At 60.3% G+C, this 27,186-nt stretch overlaps 1 protein-coding gene across 13 annotated transcripts in view; it reads right to left on the reverse strand.

Moving 5' to 3' along the window:
• Positions 1-26,048, reverse strand: part of LOC105469720 (two pore segment channel 2) — a 202,702-nt gene extending 176,654 nt beyond the window's left edge. For 5 of the 13 annotated variants that reach the window (XR_011610439.1, XR_011610438.1, XR_980036.2 and 2 more), the window contains exons 1-13: positions 25,871-26,048; positions 20,906-21,120; positions 20,206-20,282; positions 19,651-19,828; positions 16,871-16,987; positions 11,459-11,565; positions 10,499-10,571; positions 6,070-6,172; positions 4,647-4,712; positions 4,146-4,210; positions 3,506-3,606; positions 2,836-2,917; positions 2,550-2,636 (exon numbers count right to left, since the gene is read on the reverse strand). Coding sequence is in view for 7 of the 13 variants with exons in the window: in XM_071074128.1 (XP_070930229.1) it covers positions 2,550-2,636; positions 2,836-2,917; positions 3,506-3,606; positions 4,146-4,210; positions 4,647-4,712; positions 6,070-6,172; positions 10,499-10,571; positions 11,459-11,565; positions 16,871-16,987; positions 19,651-19,828; positions 20,206-20,282; positions 20,906-21,120; positions 25,871-25,979 (1,380 nt within the window). In the remaining 6 variants the exon portion in view is untranslated. The remainder of the gene's footprint in view (positions 1-2,549; positions 2,637-2,835; positions 2,918-3,505; positions 3,607-4,145; positions 4,211-4,646; positions 4,713-6,069; positions 6,173-10,498; positions 10,572-11,458; positions 11,566-16,870; positions 16,988-19,650; positions 19,829-20,205; positions 20,283-20,905; positions 21,121-25,870) is intronic. The other 8 variants (XR_011610440.1, XR_011610436.1, XM_011721166.2 and 5 more) reach the window with 3 other exon arrangements.
• Between the last annotated feature and the right edge of the window lie 1,138 nt (positions 26,049-27,186).

Here is a 27,186-nt window from a genome sequence, read left to right on the forward strand (position 1 = left end):
AGACTGAACTCACTGCAGATCAAAACACACTCAGGGGAAACGGCGTCCATGCGGAGCGTACAGGTTTGCTTACCCGTATTCCCCAAGCTCCCACCGCATCCCTAGGTGCTAGGTATATTCTAAGCAGTCTAGAAATGGTTTAAAGTATACAGAAGGATGTGTGTAGGTTACCTGCAAACACTACATCATCTTACATAAGAGATTTAAACATCCATGGATTTTGTATCCACATGGAGTCCTAGAGGCAATCCCTGCAGATACCGAGGGGCAATGGCCTCCCCTCTACAGTCAGCATTATTGAGGAAAGAAGGTGTCAGCAAACCAAATTAAGGATATCGCAGCTCCCAAAACCTGTGGAACCTAAGCTCCCATCTCAAAGCCCAGTGCTCGGTGCCCCGGGAAGAGCATCGCTGGGACCTCAAAGGAGACAGCCAGGCTGGGAATCTGGCCAGGCCAGCCTGGTGGGCCTTCCCCACTCCTGCGCGCACACGAGCCCGCTCTACTGGGTCACGGCCAAAGCAATCCGTCCACTCTTCCTCCACAGCATCATGGGAGGAGGAACTCCCCTCCAGGTCTCATCAAATCCTGACACTGGAAAAGGGTGGGAAAGTCAGCTCTGGACAACCAGGACTCAGCCGCACCCTAGGGAACAGCAACAACGGTTCAGGGAGAGCCCAGATGGCCCAGAGCACACCAGGAACAAAGCCTGAGAAACGACAACCACCTTTCCAGAACCTTTAGGATGACTGGCTTTTCCCGGCCTGCGTCTGCCTGCCCCGGCAAGGGGCCGGATCACAGCAAACTAGCCTATGACAGTCGCTAAGAGCTGCTTCCTGAGCCCCAAACATCTCTGGCCCTAGGACAAGCACCATTATCTAGAACACTGCTTCTTAATTTTCTGTCATCTGAGGACCATCTCCACAGTTTCTGGGAAATCTGCACCTGCACTCAAAATTTATTTCCTATCTTCAAGACAACCTTAAGTTGATACCACATTGCCCAGCCTTGTCCCAAACAGAGGTTTGATGGCGTGAATACTTAAAGTGCCGCCTGTTGATCCTCACCACACTCATCGCCCATGCCCCAAGGAGTTGGGGGGGCCACACTGAGGAATGCAGCCCTAAAGGGGATGCCCAAAGTGACAATGGGGACGAGCACGTGCCACTCAAGCTCAGGTTGGGGCAGGGTCTGACTCCAGAGGTCTGGAAGGACCTTAGGAAAACATGTTTTTTAGAGAACCACCTCTGACAGGGGCCTGCAGCCACAGAGGCCGACAGAATCCTGAGGCAGGTGACAGCTGCTGGGGGCTGAATTTTGTCTCCCTCAGAATTCGTATCTTTAACCTCTAACCCCAGTAGCTTAGAATGTGACTTTTAAAAGGTAATTTGTTAAAACAAGGCCATTAGAATGGGCCCTCATCCAATCTGAATAGGGTCCTTTTAAGAATAGGAGATGACACACAGAGGGATGACCACATGAGGACACAGGGAGAAGGTGATGTCTACAGGCCACGGAGAGAGGCCTCAGGTGAGGACACAGGGAGAAGGTGATGTCTACAGGCCACGGAGAGAGGCCTCAGGTGAGGACACAGGGAGAAGGTGATGTCTACAGGCCACGGAGAGAGGCCTCAGGTGAGGACACGGGGAGAAGGTGATGTCTACAGGCCACGGAGAGAGGCCTCAGGTGAGGACACAGGGAGAGGGTGGGATCTACAGGCCACGGAGAAAGACCTCAGGTGAGGACACAGGGAGAAGGTGATGTCTACAGGCCACGGAGAGAGGCCTCAGGTGAGGACACGGGGAGAGGGTGGCACCTACAAGCCACTGAGAGGGGCCTCAGGAGGAACCAGCCCTGTGACACCTTGGCCTCGGACTGACGGCCAGGACCGTGAGATGACAAATGCCTGCTGCTTCAGCCCCACCCCTGCCCCAGTCTGTGGTGCCGTCCCAGGAGCCTGAGCAAACGAGAAAAGTGACCCAGAACTGGCAGGCGTCTGCGACTCCGCCTCTGTGCCCCATCCCCGTTCCAGGGTCCGGCTCAGTCCTCTGAGGCTGAGCAGCTGGAACAGCAGCCCCCGTGCTGCCCCCGCACTGCCTGTGAGCGCCTGGGCTGTTTCCCAATGTCTCCACCCCCCGGCCCAGGCCTTCCGGACACAGAGCTTAGACGGCTGCTGAGGCCCACCTGGGAACTCTGTAAACCCGTGTCAAGGGCGAAAGACAAAGGCCTTGGAGAGGACCAGCATGCGGACCTCCTAAGAAAGGACAGACAGGAAAAGGAGAGTCTGTCATGGAAATGGAGAAAACCATTTGGAAGATTTATTTGTGTCGGGCTGGGCTCAGGCTAGTTCCTGGGGTCTGGGGAATTTCATAAAAATCTCCCCAATCTCCAAGAGCCAAAGAGATCTCCATTCCCAGTTCCCATCCTAGGAGCCAGGACCCCTGGCAGGCGAATCCCGGCGCCCATCGTTAGAGGAGCTCCCCAGGTGATCAAGGGCGGTGGAAACTGGACGGCCCCCACTATCCGCCCTGGGCGGCCGTGGCCCCACTTACCTCTTTAACCACACTTCTGTCAAGCTCGTTGAAGAGTTTCTGAAACTCGTCAGCCGAGAGCGGAACACTGCCATAGGAGCGCACCTTCTGCAGAGGAAGGAGCGCAGGTCAGCAGGGGCACCCGGGAAGGTGAACGCCCTCGGAGGTGAGTGCCCCCAGCCCCAACCCGACGGGCTGTGAACGCTGCAGGTGACCTCAAGCCACACACGCAGTCCTGAAAAGGGGCTGCTGGCCCAAGTGACCTCCCGGGAGGAGCCCAGAGGAGGCTGGGAGCAGGGGCGGGTACCTCCATCATGGCCTGTTTGTGGGAGCTGTCCAGCTGCACCTTCTGAAGCACCTGCAGCAAGTTCTGGGGCTTCACCCCAACTCTGTAGGGAAAACCCACAGCCCAGTCAGCACAGCCAGCTCAGCCCCGCTCGGAACCCGGGCCTGAGTCCTCTAGTCCTGGCGTCTGGCTTGAGCTTTGCCGTGAAGCCACTTTGCAGCCTGAGCCACAACAAGAGCCCCTGTAAGGAGTGTCCTGCCACTGCCGTCCCCCCGAGGAGGGGCAAACTGCCTTCACCACTATGAGCAGTCAGGACCAGAACTTGCCACCGCAGTGTCCCTCAAGCTCTCTGCCCTCATTTCCAAGCAGGACGGTGGTGTGGACACCTGGCCCACGCACCTCTGGCTCTGCTGCCTAAGTCAGCACAGAAGGGGGACAAGGAGAAGCCAGGCCACTCGGCCCTTCACCAGCCCAGGGTCACTGGGGGGCACAAAGATAAAGGCATGGACTCAGGGCAAGGATGCCGGGAACCACAGAGCGCCAGGGACACGGTGGTTTCTGCGAGGTGGGTGCCAGCCAGCAGCGGCGAGGGACAGGCCGAGCACGAGAAGCCCCTAATGAACACCCGCCCCCTGCCCAGCAGCCACAGCGCCCGCCCTCAGGGAGAAGACGGCCCAAGCTCAGCACTCACGCCTGAGGAAAGGCTCCTCCCTCCCCCGCCGTGGAGGACAGGACTTCAAAGGCAGCCCGGGTCCCCAGCCGCCTCCGAAACAGCGAGGTCTGGAGAGATTTCTGCAAAGAGGAAGGCTCTGAACGGCAGGATCAGCCCCCCCCGGCTCAGAACCCCCAACCCGTCCCTCCCCTGGGGAACAGGCAGAGGGGGAATCTGGGCAGCCTTGGAGGGGGCCCAGTCCCCCATGCCTGGGGGCAGCCCCTCACCCCCTGGGAATGAGAGGACTGGTCACAGACTCCCTCACCCCCCGGGAATGAGAGGATGGTCACGGACTCCCGGAACAGGCCACACAGGAAGGTGTCTGACGGGCGTGCTGTGCAATACACTGGGCCATGTTTCTTCTCTGTGTGTTGGGGGGCCCCCCCGGCTCCCCCTCAAGAGGGTTTAGGGTCCGCTGTCCTGGGAGCTGCCATCTCTGGCAGTGGCCAGAGCAACAACATATGTGTATCCCCAGCGGATCCACAGGAGGTGGCAACCCTGCCCTCCCATCCCACCAGGAGCCTGGCCAGCAAGGATCACCCAGCTGCTCAGCTCAAGCCACACCCTGCTTGGCCTCCCGGCAGCTCCAGGCAGAGCCAGGATGGGGGAGCTCGCTCACCATCAGGTAGCCCCGGAACTGGCTGTAGATGATGGCCGTCAGCAGGTTCATCAGAAACAGGCTTCCTTCAAGAGGAGACAGCCACAGTCAGGGGGCCACCAGCACAGCAGCAAAACCAACGCCAGGGCGGCCAGCACAGGACAGCACAGTGCCGGGGGCGCCCCTATCAAATGGAAACGTGGCCTGGCCAGCGCAGTCACGGGTGGGAGGACGATGAGGTCGACGGTGATGACAGAACAGAAAGTTTGGGGTAGGGGCTCCCTGGGGTGAAGCCGTGGGGTGGGGAATCCCTGGGGTGAAGCCGTGGGGTGGGGGCTCCCCAAGGTGAAGCCGTGGGGTGGGGAATCCCTGGGGTGAAGCTGTTGGCGGGGGATCCCTGGGGTGATCTCTGGAGTGAAACACACGGATGTGAAGTTTCAGGTCATGGAGGGAGCGGAGTGTGCCGGTCCCTGAGCTCTCGGGATCCTGTCACAGAATGCTGGCCACGTTACCTGCACTCACCTATCACGGTGAAGACTATGAAGAAGATGGCGTAGGCCCGGTTCTTGGAATATGCAGGAATCATCACTGAAAGAAAAAAGAAATAACGCAGACTGACAACCTCAGTTCCTGATCCCATTCCCATCCTGACCCTACACTATTTGCTTCTGCAATAGAAAGGAGGTCTCCGCTGGGGAAAGGAGGTCTCCACTGTGGAAAGGAGGTCTCCGCTGTGGAAAGGAGGTCTCCACTGCCGAGTGTTGGCTCACACCCGTAATCCCAGCACTTTGGGAAGCTGAAGCGGGTGGATCACTTGAGGTCAGGAATTCAAGACTAGCCCGGCCAACATAGTGAAACTCCATCTCTACTAAAAATGCAAAAATTAGCCAGGCGTGGTGGCTCATGCCTGTAATCCCTGCTACTCAAGAGGCTGAGGCAGGAGAATCGCTTGAACCCAGGAGGTGGAGGTTGCAGTGAGCCGAGATCACGCCACTGCATTCCAGTCTGGGTGACATAGCGTGGCTCCGTCTGAAAGGAAAGGAAAAGGAAAAGGAAAGGAAAAGAAGAGAGAAAAGAAAAGAAAAGAGGTCTCCTGGGAGGACTGAGAGGCCTTCCTGTCCGAATTCGATCTCTCGCCTCTGCTCGAACACCCTCCAGGACGGGGAACTCCCTACCTATCAAGGATGTCCCTCTGTGCGCAGAGCTCACAGCCTCCCTGCAGCTCTCCCCACAGACAGTCCTGCTCCCCCTGCGGTCACTTGCTAGGACTCAGAGGACACAAGAGACAGCACTCAGGGTCCGCAAGATGAAAGGTACCAGCCAGGGTGGCTGGGCCACAGCCAAGCCCAGGACCGTGGCCTTCATCCTGGCCACACCTGCACCTGAGCAGCGGAGGCCCCACCAGCATCACACAGGGTGAGCATCATGGCTGGTAAGACCCTTGGCCCTCACGTGCTGCTGCCCAGTGGCTCCCACAGCTGAACCTCAGCAGCAACAGGAGTGTGGGTGTGTGGAGCTCCAGCAGGACGGCACCGGGAGACCCCTCTGACCACTGACCTCCAGTAGGAGGGCACCAGGGGACCCTCTGACCACTGCCATCATCACCCTATGAAGAACACCAGCCACTTTCAGCTTCTCAGAGGAGTGAGACGACGAGGAGGAAGAGGAGACGAAGAGAAAAGGGAGGAGGGAGTAAGAAAACAAAGGCATGAGACAGCAAAGGAAAGAAGGAAAGAGAAGGGAGAAGGGAGAGGGAGAAGAAAACCAAGACAAGGAAGAAGAGAAAGGAAAAGAAGGGGAGGAAGGAAAATGTCACCCTTTCTTCTCCACTTGTCGATAAAAAGGGCTCGGACACTCCCGCTGGGTGCTAAGGCTCAGCGACCCAAACCGGCCCCCCATGCTGGGCTCACCGACCCCCAGAGTCCCTCCCTGGCCCTGCACGCACCATCGGGGTTGTTGGCCGTGGTCAGCAGCACCAGGAGGGAAGTCAGAGACTCAGGCAGGTTCTGGAAGTAGGTCCGCCTCTCCCTGTCCTGCCCATCATCCTGCTGAGAGCAGAAGCGGCAGCTCCAGGGCGCCACCGGGTCCCCACCCCACAGGCTGAGCCCCAGGCCCCGGACCCAACCGGCTGGAACCATCCACCCACTGCCCAGTCTGCATCTCCCTGTGGCCTCCCAGCAGGCTGAGCTCATGGCCAGACAGCACCAAACTCAGGATCTCAGGGCCAAGAGTGGGCACCCAGGGAGACCGCTCACCCGCACGGACATGGTGCCTGGAAGCAGGACGGCTCAGAACCACAGCAGAAAGCCCTCGGCCAGCCTAGTGACCTCCCTCAGGCCACCTCGCCTGCTCGCAGCCGATTCTGCCATATACTGTGCGGGCAGTGAGGCTACAGGGCAGGGGCGGGCAGGGGCGGGAGGGGCAGGAGGGGCCCAGGCTGCCACGGTGGGATAGGTTGGACCCTTCGTGAAGCCTACTCTAGAGGCTGTGTATCAGGGCCCATGGCCACCCAGGGGACCCAGAGGCACCGTGCTCGTGGCTGTGGTGAATCACAGCCATTGGCAAGGGGGCATCCACATGAGAGTCCCTATCCTCTCTCCCTCCTGAGAGGGGTCCCAGCCACAAAACACAGCTGGCACGTGCAGGGTTTCTGCTCGGAAAGCAACTCCACTCGAGACTCTGGGCCCGGGGCTCTCACTGGGGCCAGGCTCGTGGGCACCCTCTGCCGATCAAGCCTCCAGACCCCCAGCTGGAAGATGCCCAGCTGGAAGATGGGTGGTTCCTGCAAACCAGACTGGTTGTGTGAACTGGATGGGCCGGTGGCACAGCGGGACTTGGCACACAAAGCAAACTCTTAGGGATCGTTTCAAAGCCATGAGCCCAGCTGCTGGCGAAGGGGAGACCTCACAAGCAGGCCCTGGCACGGAGGCGCCTGTGACGGCCACTCCCTCTCACACAGGCCGCCCTTCCGGCCTCAGAGCCACATCAATAGCACCGAGGCCTGCAAGGTCTCACCTATAAAATGGCCCTGTCCCCTCATCTGCCCAGTCAGGGGCTCCCAAGGACACGTGAACTAATTGATGGTGAAGACGCCACAGTCTGCTAAGGGGAGGGGGCACAGAGGCCACTGAGAGGAAGTGAGAAGGCAGGGAGCACTGTCAGGCACAGAGCCATGGGTAGGGACAGGCTCCCCTGCTGGGGAGAGCAAGGCGGGCCCCTCCTGGGCCTCAGCCCAAGCCAGAGTGGAGGAGCAGAGCAAGGCCTTTGAAGCCTGGAGGGCAGGCTGGCCTCCAGCGGTCACCGGGGACAGTAGGACTGGAGTGCTGGGCTCAGGCCTCCTGGGCCTCCCCACTCCCACTCCCACCCAGTCAAACCACCACATTCCCGAACGTAAAACAACCCACCGAGCGCCCACTGAGCAAGGTTCAGGGCCAGGCTTCGAGTCAGCTGAGGAAGGTTCTGGCACCCACACCACCTAACAGATGCTGAGGTCCACAGAGCCGAGAGAACTCCCCTGCCCAGGCCCTTCTCCCACCCCACACTGAGCCTCCCAGCAGGCCTCACGCTCCTCCTCTGCAGTTCAACCTCTGCTCGGGCAGACCCTAGGCGTGACCTCCCATACCTACAGCCCAGCCCAAGCCACAGCTCTGTGAGGGACACAGAGGAGACCTGGGCTCCCGCCCAACCTGCCACAACCAGCAACGATGGACCCGAGCCAGCCCACAGCCCCGACCTGAGAAACGTCTGTAAAATGGGACAGCACCATCACGGCTGCTGGGAGACCACACACCCCAGCACCAACCCTGGTTCTTGGAAATCAGTCCAGGTTGGAGCTTCACAACGAGCAAAGCCAGCAGAGGACAAGCAGGCTGGCTCTGGACCGTGCTCACAAAGGTAGCTAAAGCAAGGCAGCCGCTGCACCCCGCCAGCAGGAGCCGGCGATGCCAGCAAGGCCATCCGGAAGCACAGCCTAGCTACTGCCCCAGGCCAGGCTGGCAGGGCACGATGGCCGGGGAAGGAAGGCAGGGACAGGCCGGCCACCATCCCATATTCCTCTCAAGTCCTGCCTCGGACAGGGATCCAGACTCCTGCCAAGACCACGACAAGCGCTCTGACCCCTCACACAAGGCACACCTTGCTCCCCAAGGGCCGCTCCATGGGGCAGAACCCCACACCTAGAGGAGGAGCCGGCCCTTCCCGGTGCCTCAGGATGGGACACTCGGCTTTCCCAGGCGGAGGATCACACCCCAGCCTCAAGGCTGAGGCTGTTGCCACGTCCAGCACCCACAATGATGACATCCACCTTGTATGGGCTCTGGGAAACAGCACCACTGCAGCAGTCACTGGACAGTCACACAGAGGAAGGCCTGAGATTCCGTCAGCGGTTCCATCTCCACAGCCCAGCTGCCCCCGAATCACAGCCATTGGCAAGGGGGCATCCACACCAGAGTCCCTATCCTCTCTCCCTCCTGACAGGCACACAAACACATACACACAGAGACATGCATGCACGAACACACACACAGACACACAGACACCACACACACGCACAGACATACAGACACCACGCATGCGCACAGGCACACAGACACCACGCATGCGCACAAGCGTAGCGACACCACGCACGCGCACAGACATACACCACACACGCACACAGACGTACAGACACCACGCACGCGCACAGACATACAGACACCACGCACGCGCACAGACATACAGACACCACGCACGCGCACAGACATACAGACACCACGCACGCGCACAGACATACAGACACCACGCACGCACACAGGCACACAGACACCACGCACGCACACAGGCACACAGACACCACGCATGCGCACAAGCGTAGCGACACCACGCACGCGCACATACACCACACACGCACACAGACGTAGACACCACGCACGCGCACAGACATACAGACACCACGCACGCGCACAGACATACAGACACCACGCACGTACACAGGCACACAGACACCACGCATGCGCACAAGCGTAGCGACACCACGCACGCGCACAGACATACACCACACACGCACACAGACGTAGACACCACGCACGCGCACAGGCGTAGAGACACCACGCACGCGCACAGGCGTACAGACACCCTGCATGCACAGACGTACAGACACCCTGCATGCACAGACGTACAGACACCGCGCACGGGCACAGGCGTACAGACACCCTGCATGCACAGAAGTAGAGACACCACGCACGCACACAGACGTACAGACACCACGCACGCACACAAACACCACGCACGCACACAGACACCATGCACACATGCAGACACTACACAGCAAACAGACATACAGACACCACGCATGCAAAGACACCACACCACACACCACATAAGACACCACACACACACACAGACATACAGACAAGCCATGCACACACAGACACCACACACGCACACAGACAACAGACTCGCACACAGACATACATACACCACGCACACGCACAGACATACAGACACCACGCACACACAGGGCTCACTCACTGCTTCCGCCCTGGGTGAGAACCCCGGCTTCAGCCTTCCCCTTCTGGATAACACACAGCAAACCCCAACGCGGCCACAAACGAACAGCAGCACAGGCTGAGCACTGTCCACTCCCACGACAAAGCCGCAGCGATGCAGTGTGGCCCCAGCCCCAAGGAGGATGGTGCCCTCGGCCAGGACGGAAGAATAAACTCGTAACACTGCAGTGGGGTAGGGAGACAGGCAGACGCCTCCACACAGCAACGAGCTGCCGCGCCCCGGGCAGCCACAGAGGAGGATATGGTGGGAGAGACTAGTGGCAGGAGAGGGCATGGGAGGTGAGGGCCCTCCCAATAGGCCAGCGCAGCCTGGGGGGCTGCAGTCAGAGAGGGTGCAGGGCAAGCCTGGTTGTCAGGAAGGATGAACGGGACTGGAGGAGAAACCAGAGGAACCACCCTCAGTGAAGGGCCTGGCGGGGAGGGCCGGGGAGGGGTGGGGAGACAGAGACAGGGAGGAAGGTAGGAGGGGAGGAGGACAGGGGATAGGCAGGGAGGGAGGGAAGTGGGAAGGAGGGTAGGGGAACTGAGTCAGGATGGGAGGGAGCAGGGGAGGGTTGGAGAGGGGCAGCCAGGACAGAGAACAAGTGGCCCTGAGCCCAGGAGACCCCAGGACAGACAGGTATCCGGGCAGTGGGGTGGTGGAGCACTGTGGCCACCCGAAGGCAGGCCCCTGGACCCCTGATGGGCCACTGCTAACTCCTGGACAGAGTTTGCACATGGGTTAAGCCAGGGCAGCAGACACCGGCCCAGCCCCCTCTGTTAGTCACAGCACAGGGCAGCCCCATCCCCAGACCCTGTTGGAACCACTGAGAAGGTAGGGTGCCCTACCTTCCCGCCGGCGAACAGCAGCATCCCGAACATGGTGAACAGGCACAGGTGGATGGCCAGCAGCAGCCCGACACTGGGGGAGAGCGTAGCACTCAGCCTGGGCCAGGCAGGTGGGCAGGCAGGACCCAGGGACACCTGACCTGCCTGCGGGGCTCGGTGACAGGAGCGCCCAGGAGTCTGCAGCAGCTGGGTCCCCCTCTCCCCGAGGGCCTTGCCTCATGCTCAGCTCATGGGGCCCAGAGGAAAGGCCTGGTCCTGCCCTGGCAGGGTCCCTTCTTTGACAGTGACCAATGAAACCCAGGGGGCCCAGCTGAGACAGCATCCAAGGGCCCAGGGCTCTCAGAGGGGGCCACTTCCACCCACCAGAGCTGGATGGTGAGGGGTCAGCACCTGAGCCACTAGGGACTCACGCACCGTTGCCACTGGCAAGAGCAGAGGGTGACAGGGGATCGGGACCGGGGTGAGCTGAGGTGGATGGAGGCTGGGCTGGGGCACAGGGAGAGCGCCCCACGCTTCTAGTGGCAACAAGAGCCACGAGGGCTTCCAAGCAGGGGTGCCGTCAGGAGCAGCTTGGCTTTATGAAGTCTAGGCTGGCAACGTGCAGACACCATGAGTGGGAGGGGACAGCAGAGGGGAGAGGCAAGGCGCAGCCCCAGTGAGGACAGAGGGGACAAGAGGAGACCCATCGGAGAGAGTGCCCAGGGGACTCACAGCCTTTGAGCTGGGGCCACAGTGTCTGCAGCCCCGGGCCTAGGTCGAAGGGAGGCCTCTGGGGAACTGTTGGAACCACTGAGACCCCAAACGCCCCCCCAGCGTCCTCCCCACACTGTCACCAGCCAGCCAGGGATGCGGAGCAGGCAGTCCAAGGTGAGACTCCGATGGGCCCCGCCCGCAACCACATGGCCTGGGGCAGAGAGAGCCGCTTCCCAGCCCTACGAGCCCGGGGCATGAAGAGCCCACCTGGCCATTTCCGGCAGCGACCAGTGGATGCACTTCAAGGTCTTCTTCATCATAGAGGAGTTCTGCAGCAGGAAGAAGGGGCGGAGGAGCCGGCGGACGCGCAGAGGCTGGAAGAGATCCGGGCAGCTGAGCACCACGTGCAGTGCTTAGTTCCACCCCCGCCGACCATCCCAGGTGGGCACACAGTTCAGAGACCCCCGTGCCCTGGGGGCCACTCCACAGTCACTGAGCTCGGAGTGGAGGGCCTGGCTCCAGAGCTGGCCTTGAGACCTGCTCCGGGCCGCATGATCCGCAGTCCTTCCCCGTCGCAGCCCTTCCCCTTGCCCATCTCCCAACTCCTGGGCGCTGCATACACAGGCTCCCCAGTCCTAACACCTGTCCCCATCCCTGTCCAAGGTCATCCTCCCCTCTGCCCACCCAGGACACAGTTGGAAGGGTGGCAGCCCCATGCCTGCCTTGGGACCCTCCTGCCTTGCCCAGCACACCTAGCCTCTCAGGGTACCATCCCTGCCTCCTCACCCCTCAACCCTCAACCCGGCTCCCCTCGTGCCCCTGCCTCCAAGTCTTCCCCTCCCAGACAGACCCTGCTCCCAGGAGCCCCACTTCCACCAGCCCCCCACATCCACAGCGCCCTCCAGCCTCACTGCTCCCACACTCATCACTCACACGGCGTCAATGTGACCCCTGCTCCAAGCCTTCCCCTCCCAGACACAGACCCTGCCCCCAGGAGCCCCACCTCCACACCCCCACACTCACACAGCGCCCTCCAGCCTCACTGCTCCCACACCCAACCCTCACACGGTGTGAACGTGCGTCCCCTCCAAATCTCATGTTGAATCTGACTTCCCGTGTTGGAGGCGCGATCTAGCGGGAGGGGTCTAGGTCATGGGGTGGATCTCTCGTGAACAGCCTGGCACCCTCCCTGCGGTAATGACTTCTCGTGAGGGTTCGCGAGAGATCTGGTTGTTAAAAGGAGTCTGCAGGCTTCTCTCGCCATGTGACACACCCGCTCCCCGTCTCCTTCTGCCACGAGTGGACGCTGCCTGAGGCCTCACCAGAAGCAGACGCCAGCACCATGCTTCCATGCAGCCTACAGAGCCGTGAGCCAAATAAACCCCTTCTCTATTAATACCCAGCCTCAGGTCTTGCTTTATGGCCATGCAAAACAGATTCACACTCACTCACACCCACACACACACTCTCACAGGTATTCCCATCTTCCCTGCCTTCCTCCTGGGAGGACAGAAGTGCCCACCCACAGTCCTGTCAACCCACCCCAGCCTTCTCAGTCAGTATTGGTTCAATCACCACCTCCTGCTCCAACCACCACACACCAGTTTCTCACAGCTTCCATCATGCCACGTTTCCCTCCCCTCCCCTCTATTCACCCACCTCCCCTGCTCCTGTCCCAGCCCATCCTCCCCTCCTGGCCACTGGGACCCACCTGGGGGTCCCCATGATAACCTTCCCATCCTGCCTGGCGCCCTCGGCACCAGACACAGCTACCTCGGTGCTCCCGGCTGCCCTGTGGGCCCCCGCACTGCCCGATCCGCCTGTGCTGGGCACCCTGCCCCCACCTCCTCTCTCTGCCTCACACCTGGATTCAGTCCCATGAGTATCCCGTTTACACTTTGGCGCCTGTCAATCTCAAATCCACGCTCTCAGCTGCAGTCTCGCCTCCTCATCAGTACCTTGTTTTAGAAACGCACGGCTGTCAGCTCCTTGCACAAAACCAAACACTCCGACAGCTGCCCACGGCTCTGCCCATGGCCTCCAGGGTCCACAGAGCAGGCCCGGCCAGTCAGTCCAGCCCCTTCCCAGGCCGCAGAGGCCACGGCCCTCCAGCCGCCAGTCTCTGCCCAGCTGGCCGGCTCAGCCCCCCTGCCAACCTGCAGAACACCACCTCTGCCAGGGCTGCCGGGCTCCTCTCCGGCACGGCACCCACCACCCTTGGGAATCACTCTCTGTGTCTGGCACTTCTGTGCGCTGGCAGTCTCTCTGTCACTCCGGAAGGGGGTCTCAGAGGACAAGAGACCTGCCCGTTCTGTTCACCACGGTCCACCCAGCAGCAGCACAGCAGGCCCTCTGGAACGTCTGCAAGTGACTGATCCCCAGCACTCACTCCAAGTGAATCATCACCCTCAAAAGGGACCCCAAGGCCTGGCGCAAGACTGAGAAGGCCAAGGGAACAGCGGTGAACAGAGAACGGCTCAGGGCTCTGGCTCCTGCCCTGTGCGCCCAGCTCACCCGGAACCCACTTGTTGCCCACTGGTTGGAAACTCCAGTTTTAGGGCCTGATAACAAAGGCTTCTCTCAGCCCCTCTACAGGCCAAGCAGACACTGAAGGTGCTGCTGGCTCCCCTCCCCTGCCCAGGAACTTGCACCCTCACCTGTAGTCAGACACAGACCACGGCACAGCTTCCCCAGACTCAAGAGCCCAACCCTGAGGGCCTTCCCTTGACAGCTGGGGCCTTGAGGCCTCTATGAGGATGGGAAGGTACATCCAGGTGACCAGCCTTCAAGGACAACCAACCACAATGCCAGTCAAGCCCCTGGGACCCTCAGACCCAAGGCTTTGAAGACAAACCACGTCCAAACAGCCCTGGCAAAGACAAAGTGAATGAGCAAAACCCAACAGTGACCGGCAGCCCAGGTGTTATCCAGCTCCCCCGGCCACAAGGCTGGGGGCACCCGATCCTGCCTGCAAGCCGCCCAGTGCCTGTGGGAGTTCTGTATGACTGGACAGCTGGCCACAGAGGAAAACCTCAGGCCTGGTTTGCAGACGTGCTGAGTGATGGCCGGTCCAGCCAGAAACGCACACACGCATTTCAGCCTCCAACAAGAAAGCGCCGCACAGACGCGGCGGAAGGCAAAGCTCTGCAGTGGGCGGTCCCCTGCGTGGACTGGAAAGGGGACATTCCCAGGTGGAGGACAGGGGGGTGGAAAGAGAAGGGTGGAAGACTGGGAACGAGGTCTGGGAGGAAGCATGTGGACTGGCTGCTCTGAACAAGCTGCTCTGAACAAGCTGCTCTGCACGGCACGTGGCGTGAGGAGCCGAGGCCCCACATGAACGCCCACCATGGGCACCACGGAGAGGAGCCTCTCTGGCCAGGACGAGGCATCCTGTGGATGCAACTGGGCCTCTTCCCTCAGCCACCCTGCTCCTAACTCCCTCCACCACACACAAATCGGCCACCACGACAGACATGGAGGCTATGCCTGGTGCCAATAGCACAGCCGCTCAGCCAGAGGCAGAGCCCAGTACCGGCCCAAGACAGCCCCCGGCAACAAAGGGGCCCTTGCCCGTAACCGGCACTCATCTGTCCTCCCGGGACAGACAGGCGTGCAGGTTATGAATCTGCCTGCCCTGCCCCCAACGTCTCTGCCAGCACCATCCCAGAACTTGGGGAATGAACTCAGTGGGGCACTATGTCCCACTCACAGCCCTGCAAATACCGCTTCCAGTGGAAGAGCTGGGGCAGCCCTGGCACGGCCCCACAGTAGCTGGCTGTGGGAAGGGTCCCAGAGCCTTAGGAAGACTCAGCAACGCTGTCGGCTTAGGGTCACAGGGCACAGCACAGGCTCTGAACTGGAGGCAACTGGGCGGGGCTGTCTCTCCCCAGCTAGGACCCACTGGGACCCAGGCAAGGGCAATGGGAGTGAACGTGGTGAAGAGGCACAGGGGGATGGCCAGCTTTCCACCTCCCACCTCGCCCATTCTGGGTCCCCGGTCTGGAAATATCCCCTCCCAAGGTGGGGATGCTTCCACCAGGATACACGCTGGTGCCAGTGGTCTGGACCATAGCTTGTTCATGAGAAGAGGGCTGCTGTGCCAGCGGGGTGAGCGGGCAGGCTGGCCGCTACCACTGAGAACAGCAGGGAGGGCTGGGTGGGGTCCTCTGGGGCACCTCTTACTCCTATGTCCCATAGGAAAAAGTTAGCAAAGAACTCCAGCCTTCTAAAGGCAGGACCACTCGGGCCCCTCAGGGAGGAAGGTCCAGTCCCTGTGCCAGGTGAAAAACCAGGGCCAGCTGGGGAGCTGGCGGAGGTGAAAGGAGCACAGAGCAGGTGGCAGAAGAGATCCAGGAAGGGCCCACGGCCAGGTACAAAAACAGGCCTTTATTTGTTTTCTTCCTTGCTTGTAACATAGACCTGTGTCCCTTTTTCCTGTCTCCTTCCCCATCCTAATTTCATATAAGGATTCTTGGTGTGGCTTACAATTTAGCCTGTAAGTTACAAAACATAATACAGCTGCCACGACCGTAACTCAGAAATGGCGGTGGGAGGGCCGTCCCCGCTCCCCTTGCTGGGGCAGTCACGGGAGAGGCTCTTCCTGTGCAGGGAGGAGGCTTCAGGACGCTGCCGGGTCAGGGAGACAGGAAGGAGGCGGCCGCGGAGGCCCCACAGCAGCACAGCGGGACTGCCCTCCAGCCACCCTTCCGCTCTGCCGGGCTGTGGCCGCGCCGCCGCCCATTCCAGCTCTCTGCAGCGGCTACTCCCCACCAGGTCCTGCCAGCAGGGCCCTGGGGCAGGCGGACAGGAGACGCACTCACTAGGCTGCACCCAGAGCTTCCCAGCCTCCCCATCGGCACTGCTGGGACCAACCTCATTGAGCTTCTGGGAGGCACCAGCGCCCGCCGGGTAGCGCCCCCTCCCACAGGGCAGAGGGCAAGGTCCCAGCTCTATGGGCCCCTCCCCTGGGCCTCCAGGTGCTAACAACCCCCATCTCTCCCCCGTGTGCCCTGCCCAGGGTGGGGCTGCTCCGGCGGTTCTGGTTCCACTGGGCTGCTTTCACTGTTGGTTTCTCGGCGCCTATTTAAGGCCCTCTGTTCATTCCCTCCACAGGGCACCTGCGGGGCTCTGCTTCCCGACAAGACCCAGTGGATCCTGCTGACTCCGCACCCACCTCTTCCCGCTCTGTTCTCCCAAAGCCCGGGGGGGGCTTCCGGGTGCTCTGAGGGGAAACTGAGACGCTGCGGTGGAAAGAGCTGAGCGTGGCCGGGTGAGGGGCTTTCTCACTGTCAGGCCTCACAGAGCTTGGGGCTTGTGACTATGGGGCATGGTGAGGCCCTGGTGTGGCGCTCTCGTCGGGCGCTGGGCGGACGAGGCCCTCAGCTAGAAAGTGGAGAGCTGGGAGGCCAGAGTCCTGGATCTCACTCCCAGGTCTGCCCTCACCAACAGGGTGAGCCACGAGGAACCCTGCACCTGTCCAGCCCTCCGGGGCTTCATCTGCAAGACGGGAACAAGGCTCCCCAGCCAACAAGTGAAGAAGTGCCACGGGAGGTGGGCAGTGCTGGGCAGGTGGGCAGGATGGCTGGCGGGCTCAGGGCTCCATCCCAACATCCCTGTGGGCCTTGCACCCACACCACCCCCAGAGCTCTCCGCCTGTCTCAGGGCCACCTCGCCACCTACCTCATGACACACGAGACTCAGGGACACGGTCCAGTCCACCAGAGACACCACCAGCACCACGAGGTAGCCCAGCAACCAAAGGTTCTTCTGGAAATGGGCCCACCCAAACAGGTAACCCTGCAAGAGAGACAGGCGGGTGAGCAGCAAGCAGCCCCACACACTGGCCCTGCAGCCAGAGAATGACGGTGCGCAGGGCAGGGACCGGACGACCAGAGCAGGGTGTGCCCCCACAACAGTGTGGTCCCCACGGGATGCTGAGCAGCGGTCAGGAGGCCCGAGCTCCCACCCAAGCCTGCTAGGGACTCACTGTGCAGCCTCAAGCAGCACCGAAGCTCTCTAACCTGGTCCTCATCAGTAACAGGAGGCTCCTGCCTGTTCTGCCTATGCAACCAACCACCTTGTGCAGGCTGAGAAGGCACGGAATGCATTCTGGAAAAGGCTCGAAGAGTACCGGCTCAGTGGGCAGGTCTCCGCCGCTACAGCAAGGCAGTTTGGGAAGTGAGGTCTGGTCTGTTCTTCCCTTACCTAACTGCCATTTCCCACCATCAAGAAAGTCCCCAGAGGGCGGTGGCTCACGCCTGTAATCCCAGCACTTTGGGACGCCAAGGCAGGCAGATCACTCAAGGTCAGGAGTTTGAGACCAGCCTGGACAACATGGTGAAACCCTGCCTCCACCAAAAATAGAAAAATCAGCCGGGCATGGTGGCAGGCACCTGTAATCCCAGCTACTTGGGAGGCTGAGGCAGGAGAATCACTTGAATCCAGGAGGCAAAGGTTGCAGTGAGCTGAGATCATGCCACAGCACCCTAGCCTGGGCGACAGACTGAGACTCTGTCTCAAAAATAAATAAATAAAAGACGGCCGGGCGCAGTGGCTCACGCCTGTAATCCCAGCACTTTGGGAGGCCGAGGCAGGCAGATCATGAGGTCAGGAGATCGAGACCATCCTGGCTAACACAGTGAAACCCCATCTCTACTAAAAATACAAAAAATAAGCCAGGCGTGGTGGCACGCGCCTGTAGTCCCAACGGCTGGGGAGGCTGAGGCAGGAGAATCGCCTGAACCCAGGAGGTGGGAGGTTGAAGTGAGCCAAGATCACGCCACTGCACTCCAGCCTGAGCGAGTGCTGTCTCAAAACACAGAGCGAGACTCTGTCTCAAAAAATAAATAAAATAAAATAAAAGACAGACCCCAGAGGTCACAACTTGCTGATGTACCCTCTCTCACCTTCTGACACATCTCAAACACACCAACCATTCAAAAACCTCTATTAACAACCTCTTGCCAGTTTCAGTTCCAGTTGAAAAACCCCCAGACCTGCTAACCACATGAGGAGCTAAAAAGGAAGAAATGAGAAACTGCCCGGGGCCTGCAATCACACACCCCGGCATCCAGCCACAACCCTTGGTCAGCACACAGCCCGCCCTGCCCACAAGGGACTACAGGGCAGCGCCGGGCAGAGGCCCCACGCGACCGGGAGGCCACGTGAGCCCAAGCCCAAGGAGTGGCAGGGCTGGCGCTGAGGAAGGCTGCAGCCAGGGCCTGATCTAACACCATGGGCAGGGATGTGGGGGCTCCTGAGACCGCGGCATTGGAATCACTGTTTGACAAAAATAGAACACGTAGCCTGCACCTCCCTGGAAAGTCACCAAGGCTCTGACAAGGCTCAGAAGCTTAGGTGAGCACCAAAGCCCCACCTCCAGCTTCTAGGAGGACATGTGTCACAGGCAGAATCCAGAGTCAAACGTGCAGCAGCTGCTGTGTGCACAAGAAACCCCTTTCTGCCCCACGCCCGCCTCCTCTCCTCTTCTCTTCGGGGTGGCACGGTGAGCCTCGAGGAGGGACCGCCTGGGCCTCATTTATTCACTCGGGACCTCTCCTCACAGCAGCACTACAGACCCTGGACCGTTCTCAGAGGCCCTGCCAGCCTGCGCCACCCACAACGGCACACTGGCCTCAGTTTGCATGGTGGAGAGGGAGGAAAGCTGATGGCACACCGGGTTTGCATGGTGGAGAGGGAGGAGAGCGGACGGCACACCGGGTTTGCATGGTGGGGAGGGAGGAAAGCTGATGGCACACCGGGTTTGCATGGTGGGGAGGGAGGAGAGCTGATGGCACACCGGGTTTGCATGGTGGAGAGGGAGGAGAGCTGACGGCACACCGGGTTTGCATGGTGGGGAGGGAGGAGAGCTGACGGCACACCGGGTTTGCATGGTGGGGAGGGAGGAGAGCTGACGGCACACCGGGTTTGCATGGTGGGGAGGGAGGAGAGCTGACGGCACACCGGGTTTGCATGGTGGGGAGGGAGGAGAGCTGACGGCACACCGGGTTTGCATGGTGGGGAGGGAGGAGAGCTGATGGCACACCGGGTTTGCATGGTGGGGAGGGAGGAGAGCTGACGGCACACCGGGTTTGCATGGTGGGGAGGGAGGAGAGCTGACGGCACACCGGGTTTGCATGGTGGGGAGGGAGGAGAGCTGACGGCACACCGGGTTTGCATGGTGGGGAGGGAGGAGAGCTGATGGCACACCGGGTTTGCATGGTGGGGAGGGAGGAAAGCTGATGGCACACCGGGTTTGCATGGTGGAGATGGAGGGCAGCTGACACAGCCTCTGCCTCAGGCGCTTGCTTGTCCAAGAAAGTGTGCCTTCCTCACAGGGTCAAAGTACAAAGTCTGGGGAAAAGGCAGCTCGCTCCAGAGAATCAGCAATAAACCAGGACAGCAGCGGCCAGGCGCTGGGAGGCCGGGCCAGCACGCAGAGGGCCTGGCACCCGCCTCACCTTCACAGAGAGGTCGGCCGCAAAGACCAGCAGGCAGAGCACCTCGACACTCTCGGTCAGGCCGCAGGGCGGCTCCCAGGGGGCAGCGCGATAGCGCACGTCCGCCGTGCTGGTGAGCGAGGATGGGGTCTCGATAAAAGCCAAAAACAGGATCAAGAAGATGGTGAAGCTCAAAGTCCTGGAAAGGGAACAGAAACATGAAAACGCAGGAGTCGGCAGCCCTCGGGGCCCAGAGGCTGATCAGGAGCTTCCCCGGTCCGAAGCGCGGGAGCTGGCGCTGCCTGAGCATGGACACTCGTGACTGGGGAGATCACGAACCTGCTCAAAGCTCCATTGCCGAGGGCTAACCCCAGCATTCCAGAAAGGAACCCTTGTTGTCGAAGGAGCCTTCCATCACAGGCCGTCTCCTTTCCAGAGAGGACGATGGTAACCGCCCTATCTATGTAACAGGGAGCCTGCCTGGACCCTGAGACCAGGTGATCCCCAGGTAGGGGCCAGCCTCCCCCGCCACGCAAGCCGGCAGGAACTGTGAGTTCCACATGGGTGCGTTCTCACCGTTGGCATACGTTCGAGTAATACCGTCGGTAAAGCCACATCGAGCTGGCATCCACCCGGTGATTGATGGAGCGGTACTGGAAGCAAAAAGTCACATGAGGCGTGACAGGGGTACATGCAGGATGGGCCGTGGCCCGAGCCCCACACCACACATGAGACAGGCCCAAGTCTCAGGCTGTGGATCACAGGGGACGCTTCAGCGTGTGGACATGGCCGGCCCTGACCCAGCAGGCCCACACCATCACAAACCATGAGGTTTGCCCAACACACAAGACCTCGCAGGCCACACACCCAGGGCGGGTGTGTGTGTGAGCAAACGCTCAGGGAGCACTTGCTGAGGGCACGGCCATGCCTGTGTCTGCCTGTGAGGCTCTCTCTTCTCTGTGCAGGGCTGACCCTCCCATGCCCCGTGCAGCCGTGCCATCCTCCAAGACACCCCCACCCACCCAGGACCTAGAATGGGGTGGTCCCCAACAGGCCTCAGAACACAGTGCATCAAAGCAGCAAATGCGTCCAGGATGCAGAAAACAAGTTCTCCGGGGACTGACGGAGAGCCGTGCCCAGAGGCTCCGCCCTCGGTTCTCTTAAGCTACAGTCCAGCAACGGAGGCCTTGGCCCCAGTCAGTCTCCCCTGGAGGGGCGAGCCCGTTGGAGGGTGGCCACCCCCCAGGTCAGGCCACAGGGAGCAGGTGCCACCAACCTGAATAGCATCTTCGATGAAGACCACAGCCTGATCAATGCAGAGGTCCCACCTGGCCGCGGCACCTGCAGGCAGAGGGGGACACCAGGTGACCGAGCAGGATGACATGGCCTCACCCTCCAGGACACCCGGGATCGAGGAAAGATGCCGGCTGCGGTTCCTCCCAAGGCCATGTGTAAAGAGATGACTCCACCCGGCAGTGGGGCTGCAAGGGCCTGCCCGGGGCAGGGACCAAACCAGGTAAGTGCCCCGGCATCACATGCACAGGGCAGGCCCAGGGCACGGCGGCTCCGCCTGCAGCACACACACCCAGCAAGCCCGTGAGAAGCAGCACGTCCTGCAGGGCCCCGGCGCCAGACTCGGGGTTCACAGCCCGGCTCCTCCACATGCTAGCAGGAAGGCTGTGGCTGGCTCCTCCTCTGCCAAGTGGGGCTATTCACAGCCACCCACTCGGCTCCCCAGAGGGTACTGGGAGGTGCAACGCAGGAGGGCCAGAGCCCCCTGCCACACTCCCCAAGCACGCTCGGTACACGGGGCTGCTGTCAGCCCTCTTCTGCTGGGCCCGACCCTGGCTCCTGCACAGCCTTCCTGAGCCAGGACACTGCACCCACTGTCCCACCCACCCCCATCAAACTAGACCTCAGATTCAACACCGACAGGGAGAACTGGCATCTAGAACCCGAAGGCACCGCCGTGAGGCTTCACGAGAGCTACCCAGGTTCCGTCCCCTCACTGTCCCGGCCCATGGGCCCAGGCAAGCTCACCCAAATCACTCCCAGGGTCAGAGCTTTGGGAACGCCCGAGTCCCCCAGCCTCTGCCGGTGCCTTCTGTAGTGAAGGGTGGCCACCCGCCTTTACCAACAGCACAAGCAGGGTGGAGCCTCCCGACAGGCCTGGGCAAAGGCGGCAGTGGCTCCTGACTAGGAGGGGCCTTCAGGAAAAGTCAGGCGGCACAGAAGCCAAGGCCCAGCATCCTGGCCTGCTCACAAACCTCTCGCCTGCCATGGAGCAGCCAGTGGGCACACCTGGTCAGTCACTGAGCCACTGCGGGAGGCCCGGGCCACCCACCCGCATCGCAGGCACATGCCACCTGTGTGGCCTCGCTGCAGAGCTGCTCCTCAGCAGGCCAAGGGAAAAGCAACGCTCAACCCGAAGCAACTGAGGAACCCGGAGAGGCTGACACTTCCCAGCCCGGGGAGAGGGCGAAGCAGCTGCCTTTTCAGATGAGACTCGGCTTTTACACCTGGCCCCTTGGGGCCCACAGCTGCACCAAGACAATGTGGTGACACGGGAGGCAGCAGCAGAGGCCTCGGGAGGTGCTGGTCCCCAGGCAGAGGTCCAGGCCATGACCCGCCCACTCTGTTGGCCATCCCTAGGGAGGCAGCTGCCCCGTCCTCCGGGCTCCTGCTTGGGGGCATGAGGTAGAGGCAGCTGGGCCCCGGACGGATTAGAGATGTGGGGGTCCCAGACAGAGGCAAGAGACCGGAACCCCACTGGCTCTGCCCGGCCTTGCTGCACTGCCAGAAGCAAGAGCCTTCCCTCCCTGCGGCTTTGTTACCCACGTGCACAGCCACAAGACCCACCCTGAGGACAGCCGAATGTCTCCCCAGGGAAGCTCTGAAAGTGGCTACTGTTTATGTACCCTGAGCACATCCTGGGATCGCTGTGAACAGAAGCCACACTGTTTTGTTCCCTGCTGTATCTGCAGAGCCCAAAACTCAAGCACACAGGACTCAAAGCTGATTTATCCCATGAATAAATGAACAGCCCCAAGGGGAACCTGGGGGGCAGGTGATCTGAAAGGCCCCACCTTACCAAATTCCCTGGGAGAAGATAGAATCTCTACCAGGAGAGATCTAGTGATACAAGTTTCTTAGACAAGAGACAAGCTGCCGAGTTCCAGGGCTCACTCCAACCCCAGGACCATGGAAAGTGCTCACATCCACCCAGGCCAGCCATCCCGGGCCAACAGTGGTGGGCACCCCTGGAACCATCCCGCACTTGTCCTTCCATTTCGCCTGGCTTTTTGGTTGCTGGTTTATAAAATTCTGGGTCTGGCCATCCTCCGTTTCACCCTGCAACAGCCCGAGAATCTTGCTCCAAACACTCAGAAGCACATCACGGCTTCCCCTGGGTCCCCACTATTCCAGGCCCACACTCCACCCTGGCCTGGCACTGCAGGTTCCCACATTTGCTGGCCCGCTCCTCTCCTGTCTTTCAACCCTCCGTGCCACTCATTCTGAAGTTGGCTCTGCCAAGGCCATGCTCTCCAAAGCCTCCCACCCTTTACTCAGGTTGCAGCTTCTGCCAGGAGCACCATCCCCCAGTGTGTGGGTCCAGGAACTCCCTTGGGGCAGCTCGCCCCGCCCTGAGCTCATTACCCTGGAGGGCAATCACCTGTCCACATGCCATCACCCTACGGGGGGCTGGAGGGTTCTGCAGGGCACAGAGGACAACAGGGGCTGAGACGCTGCATCCAGCACACCAGGCCTTGACACGGCTTCCTAACCCAAGCCTCTGCCCCGCAACATCCAGGTCTGAGCTCCCGCTCCCCTCTTGCTCCAGGCTCCAGGCTGCACAACCTGTGTAGAGTCCTGACCAGCATCCTGTGTGACCCTGGGCAAGTGCCTTAACCTCTCGGTGCTCCAGGTCCTCGTGGACCCCCACCCAGGAGGAGCTAAGTACAGACTGAATGACTTACCATAGCCAGAGTACTTTGCTAAGTGAGCCCTTCATAAGCACTCAGTTACTCTGAAAGCCTCTAGAGCATTGTAATCCCTTGTCCTCTTTTTTGATAATCAGTAAAAGTGTGATTTTCTGACCCAGAAACAACAGAAAACAACTGTCCTCAACCTTTGACCCCGGCCCCGTCAGGTGGGGCAAAGTCAAAAGGACCCGACAGCAGGGTCCACTGGGGTCCTCGGGGCACCCACAGCAGCAGCCCCCCACCACCCGTTGGCAAGAGACCAACCACAGGACTTGCGAACCAGAGCACAGGGCCTTCATTTCAAAGTCTGGCACAGGCCCCGGCACTGAGACTGAATGAGCCTTTGGGAGTCTCCATGGCTCCATAGTCTACCAGTCTTGCTGGGGACCCTGGCCAAGGAGATTCGGAACACAGAGCGTCCTGTCCACGTTCTCAGAAGCCCTGGCTGAGGCCACAGCAGAGGGACAAAGAGCGCTCCCTGAGAGCCTCCTCTCATCAGCCACACTGCCCAGCAGAGCAGGTCTCACCTGCCAGGGCCAGGACCTGCAATGATCACGGTGCTTACCCAGGATGGCCACTGGCCCCCACCCCAGTCCATCAGGCCCTCTGCTGAGGACAAACTCTGGATGCTCTCTGAATGCCCACAAGGCAGTCCCTAGTATTATCTCCCTTTTACTGAGATTCAGAAAGGTTAAGCAGGGCCAGGCACGGTGGCTCACGCCTGTAATCCCACCACTTTGGGAGGCCGAGGCAGGCAGATCACCTGAGGTCAGGAGTGTGAGCCCAGCCTGGCCAACATGGTGAAACCCCATCTCTACTAAAAATACAAAAATGAGCCAGGCGTGGTGGCGGGCGCCTGTAGTCCCAGCTACTTGGGAGGCTAAAGCAGGAGAATCACTTCAACCCAGCAGGTGGAGGCTGCAGTGAGCCGAGACTGCACCACTGCACTCCAGCCTGGGTGACAAAGTGATACTCTGTCTCAAAAAAAAAAAAACAAAACAGAAAGGTTAAGCAACTGCCAAGGCCACACAGCCAGGGTAGCCCCAGAAAGGCGCCCAGAATCCTAGACACAAAATCTGTGTTCCCTGAACGCTGCTATGTGCTGGGCGTCTCATCAAGGGGCCTGCCAGAGCTGCTCCCTGCAGATCTCCCTTCTGACTGGTCCCAGGAAGCCCCTGAAGAACTTCCTGGAGGCAGCTTCTGAGGTGAGCAGACAGGGTGGCCACCTCAGTCTCTGGTTTTCCATCTCTTGTCAGGGTCCCCTCCTTGGCCCCCCATTACTCCATGGATGGGCATATGTCACCGACAGTGGGTGGCACCAGTATTCCAACCCAGTTCCTTCCAGACACAGCAGGAAAGAAGGAAAGACAGGCCAGAGAGGGAAGCGGCCAGGTGTGAATTCTCAGAGTGATTCGAGCAGCAGCCGCACCAGCACAGAGGGCTGTGACCTTGGGCAGGTCTCAGGGCCTCTCTGGGCCTCAGTTTCCTCATCTATAAAGTGAAGCTAAGGTCCTTCCACCTCTAATCCAGAACCTAATTCCCCTGGTGTCAGCGAGGGGCGGACACACCCCACCCTCGGGGGGATTCAGCAATCTTCAGACCACGACAAAAAACAGGAACGGCAGGAGGGAGTGGGGAGGGGGCTCTGGGCTGGCAGAGAGCAAGGCGCGGAAGCCGTCACTGTTTAGGGGGCCCACCCCAGCCCCACAGGACGTGGGACCGGGAAAGGCACCCTACAAAGAAAGGACTCCTAGCTCCCAGCTGGTTCGAATCCCACCTCTGCCACTTACTGGCTGTGTGACCTTGGGTAGGGTAACGCCTCTCTCTGAGCCTCTGCTTTTCCCAGAAGAAACGGGAAAAATCAAAGTGCTGCCTTCTCTGAGCCAATCAGGCGACCCTCGGGAAGTATGGGGTCTGGGCCCGCCTGGGCACACGGAAGGTGCCTGCCTGCCGCAGGGGGCCGGTTCCCTCGGGGTTGCCCACGGCTGGGCGAGGGCCTCTCCGCTCGGCTGGTCGGGATGAGGAAGCGACACGGAAGCGATCCTAGCTCTGCCCTGACCCCGGTCCGGGTCCGCAGGACGCAGCCCACTCGCCCTCAGAACACCGGCTCCCCTGGCGCCCGGCGCGGCCCGGGCCCCGCTCGGACTCGAACCTGTTGGGGGAGCGCCCGGCAGGACGCTGGGTGCTGCGACAGCGGGACCCCCACGCGCGACCCCGGTCTCCCGGGCCAGTCCCCTCCCCGGGTCCGGGCGGCTCACCAGGGCCGACTTGGATGCTGCGGCAAGTGGTCAGCCCCGCCGGGCAGTCGCTGCCACCGCCGCGGGCCCGGCCCAGCAAGGGCTCCGACTCCGCCCGGGATTCCGCCATCCGGTAGCCCGCACGCGAGACCCGAGCCTTAGAAACTCAAGCCCCAAGAGCGCCCAGCTCCACTGCGCAGGCGCAGAGACCCCCGCCCCAGGCGTTCTGGCTGGGGAGCGCACGGCACTGTGACGCAGGGGATCCCTGCACTCCCAGCCAATGATAACCGGGCCAACTGCGTAGGGCGGAGCTTAAAGGGCCCCGCCCCTCTGGGGTGGAGCTCAGCTTCCTTCCACCCAGGGCGGGGCAGCGCTCTGGGGCTGAAGGGCCCAGTGCTGGGGAGGAAATACGTTCTCAAAGGATTGTCTTTACGGCCAGAAGCTTCAGCATCACCTGGAAACATTTTAGAAATGCAAATATTTGGGCCCTTCTAAACCTACTGCATCAGCACCTCTGCGGGCAGCACCCAGGAATCTGTGTTTTAACAAGCATTCGGGGTGATTCTGATGCATGTGAATATTGAGTACCTGGGGTGACTGCAAAGGACTCCCCCAAGAATGGAACTGGAGTTTACCCTCTGATAGTGAAATTAGGAGGATTCAATATAATTAAGGGAAGAGTTTAAAAACACATGACACACTTAAAAAACAATTACAACATATATAAAAAGTGTTTTCAACATTAATGCATTAAAGACCTTGTATTCGTTTTCTATTGCTACAGTGAGAAATTAGCACAAACTTATAATATAAAACAACTCCCATGCATTATCTTTCAGTCCTGCCGGGCAGGAAACCAGCAGCTCGACTGGGTCCCTGTCTCAGGGCCTCACAAGGCTAAAGTCAAAATGTCAGCTGCCGTGGGCTCTTATCTGCAGACTTGGGAAAGCCCACTTTCCAGGCTCATCCAGGATATTAACAGAATTGTGTCCATGGGCCTAGGACTGAAGCCCATGTCTTCTTGCTGGATGTTGGCTGGTGTCATTCTCAGCTCCTAGAGGCCACTGCATTCCTTCCACAATGGCTTGAACACCTCCATCATCAGAGCCAGCAAGCAAGAGCACACTGAAGATGCTTCAAGATGTAGCAAGATGCCTGTAATCCTAGCCCTTTGGGAGACCGAGGCTGGTGGATCACGAGGTCAGGAGATCGAGACCACCCTGGCCAACATGGTGAAGCCCTGTCTCTACTGAAATTACAAAAAAATTAGCCAGACGTGGTGGCACATGTCTGTAGTCCCAGCTACTTGGAGGCTGAGGCAGGGGAATCGCTTGAAC

Source organism: Macaca nemestrina, chromosome 12 (genome assembly GCF_043159975.1).
Source record: "Macaca nemestrina isolate mMacNem1 chromosome 12, mMacNem.hap1, whole genome shotgun sequence".
Lineage (NCBI taxonomy): Eukaryota > Metazoa > Chordata > Mammalia > Primates > Cercopithecidae > Macaca > Macaca nemestrina.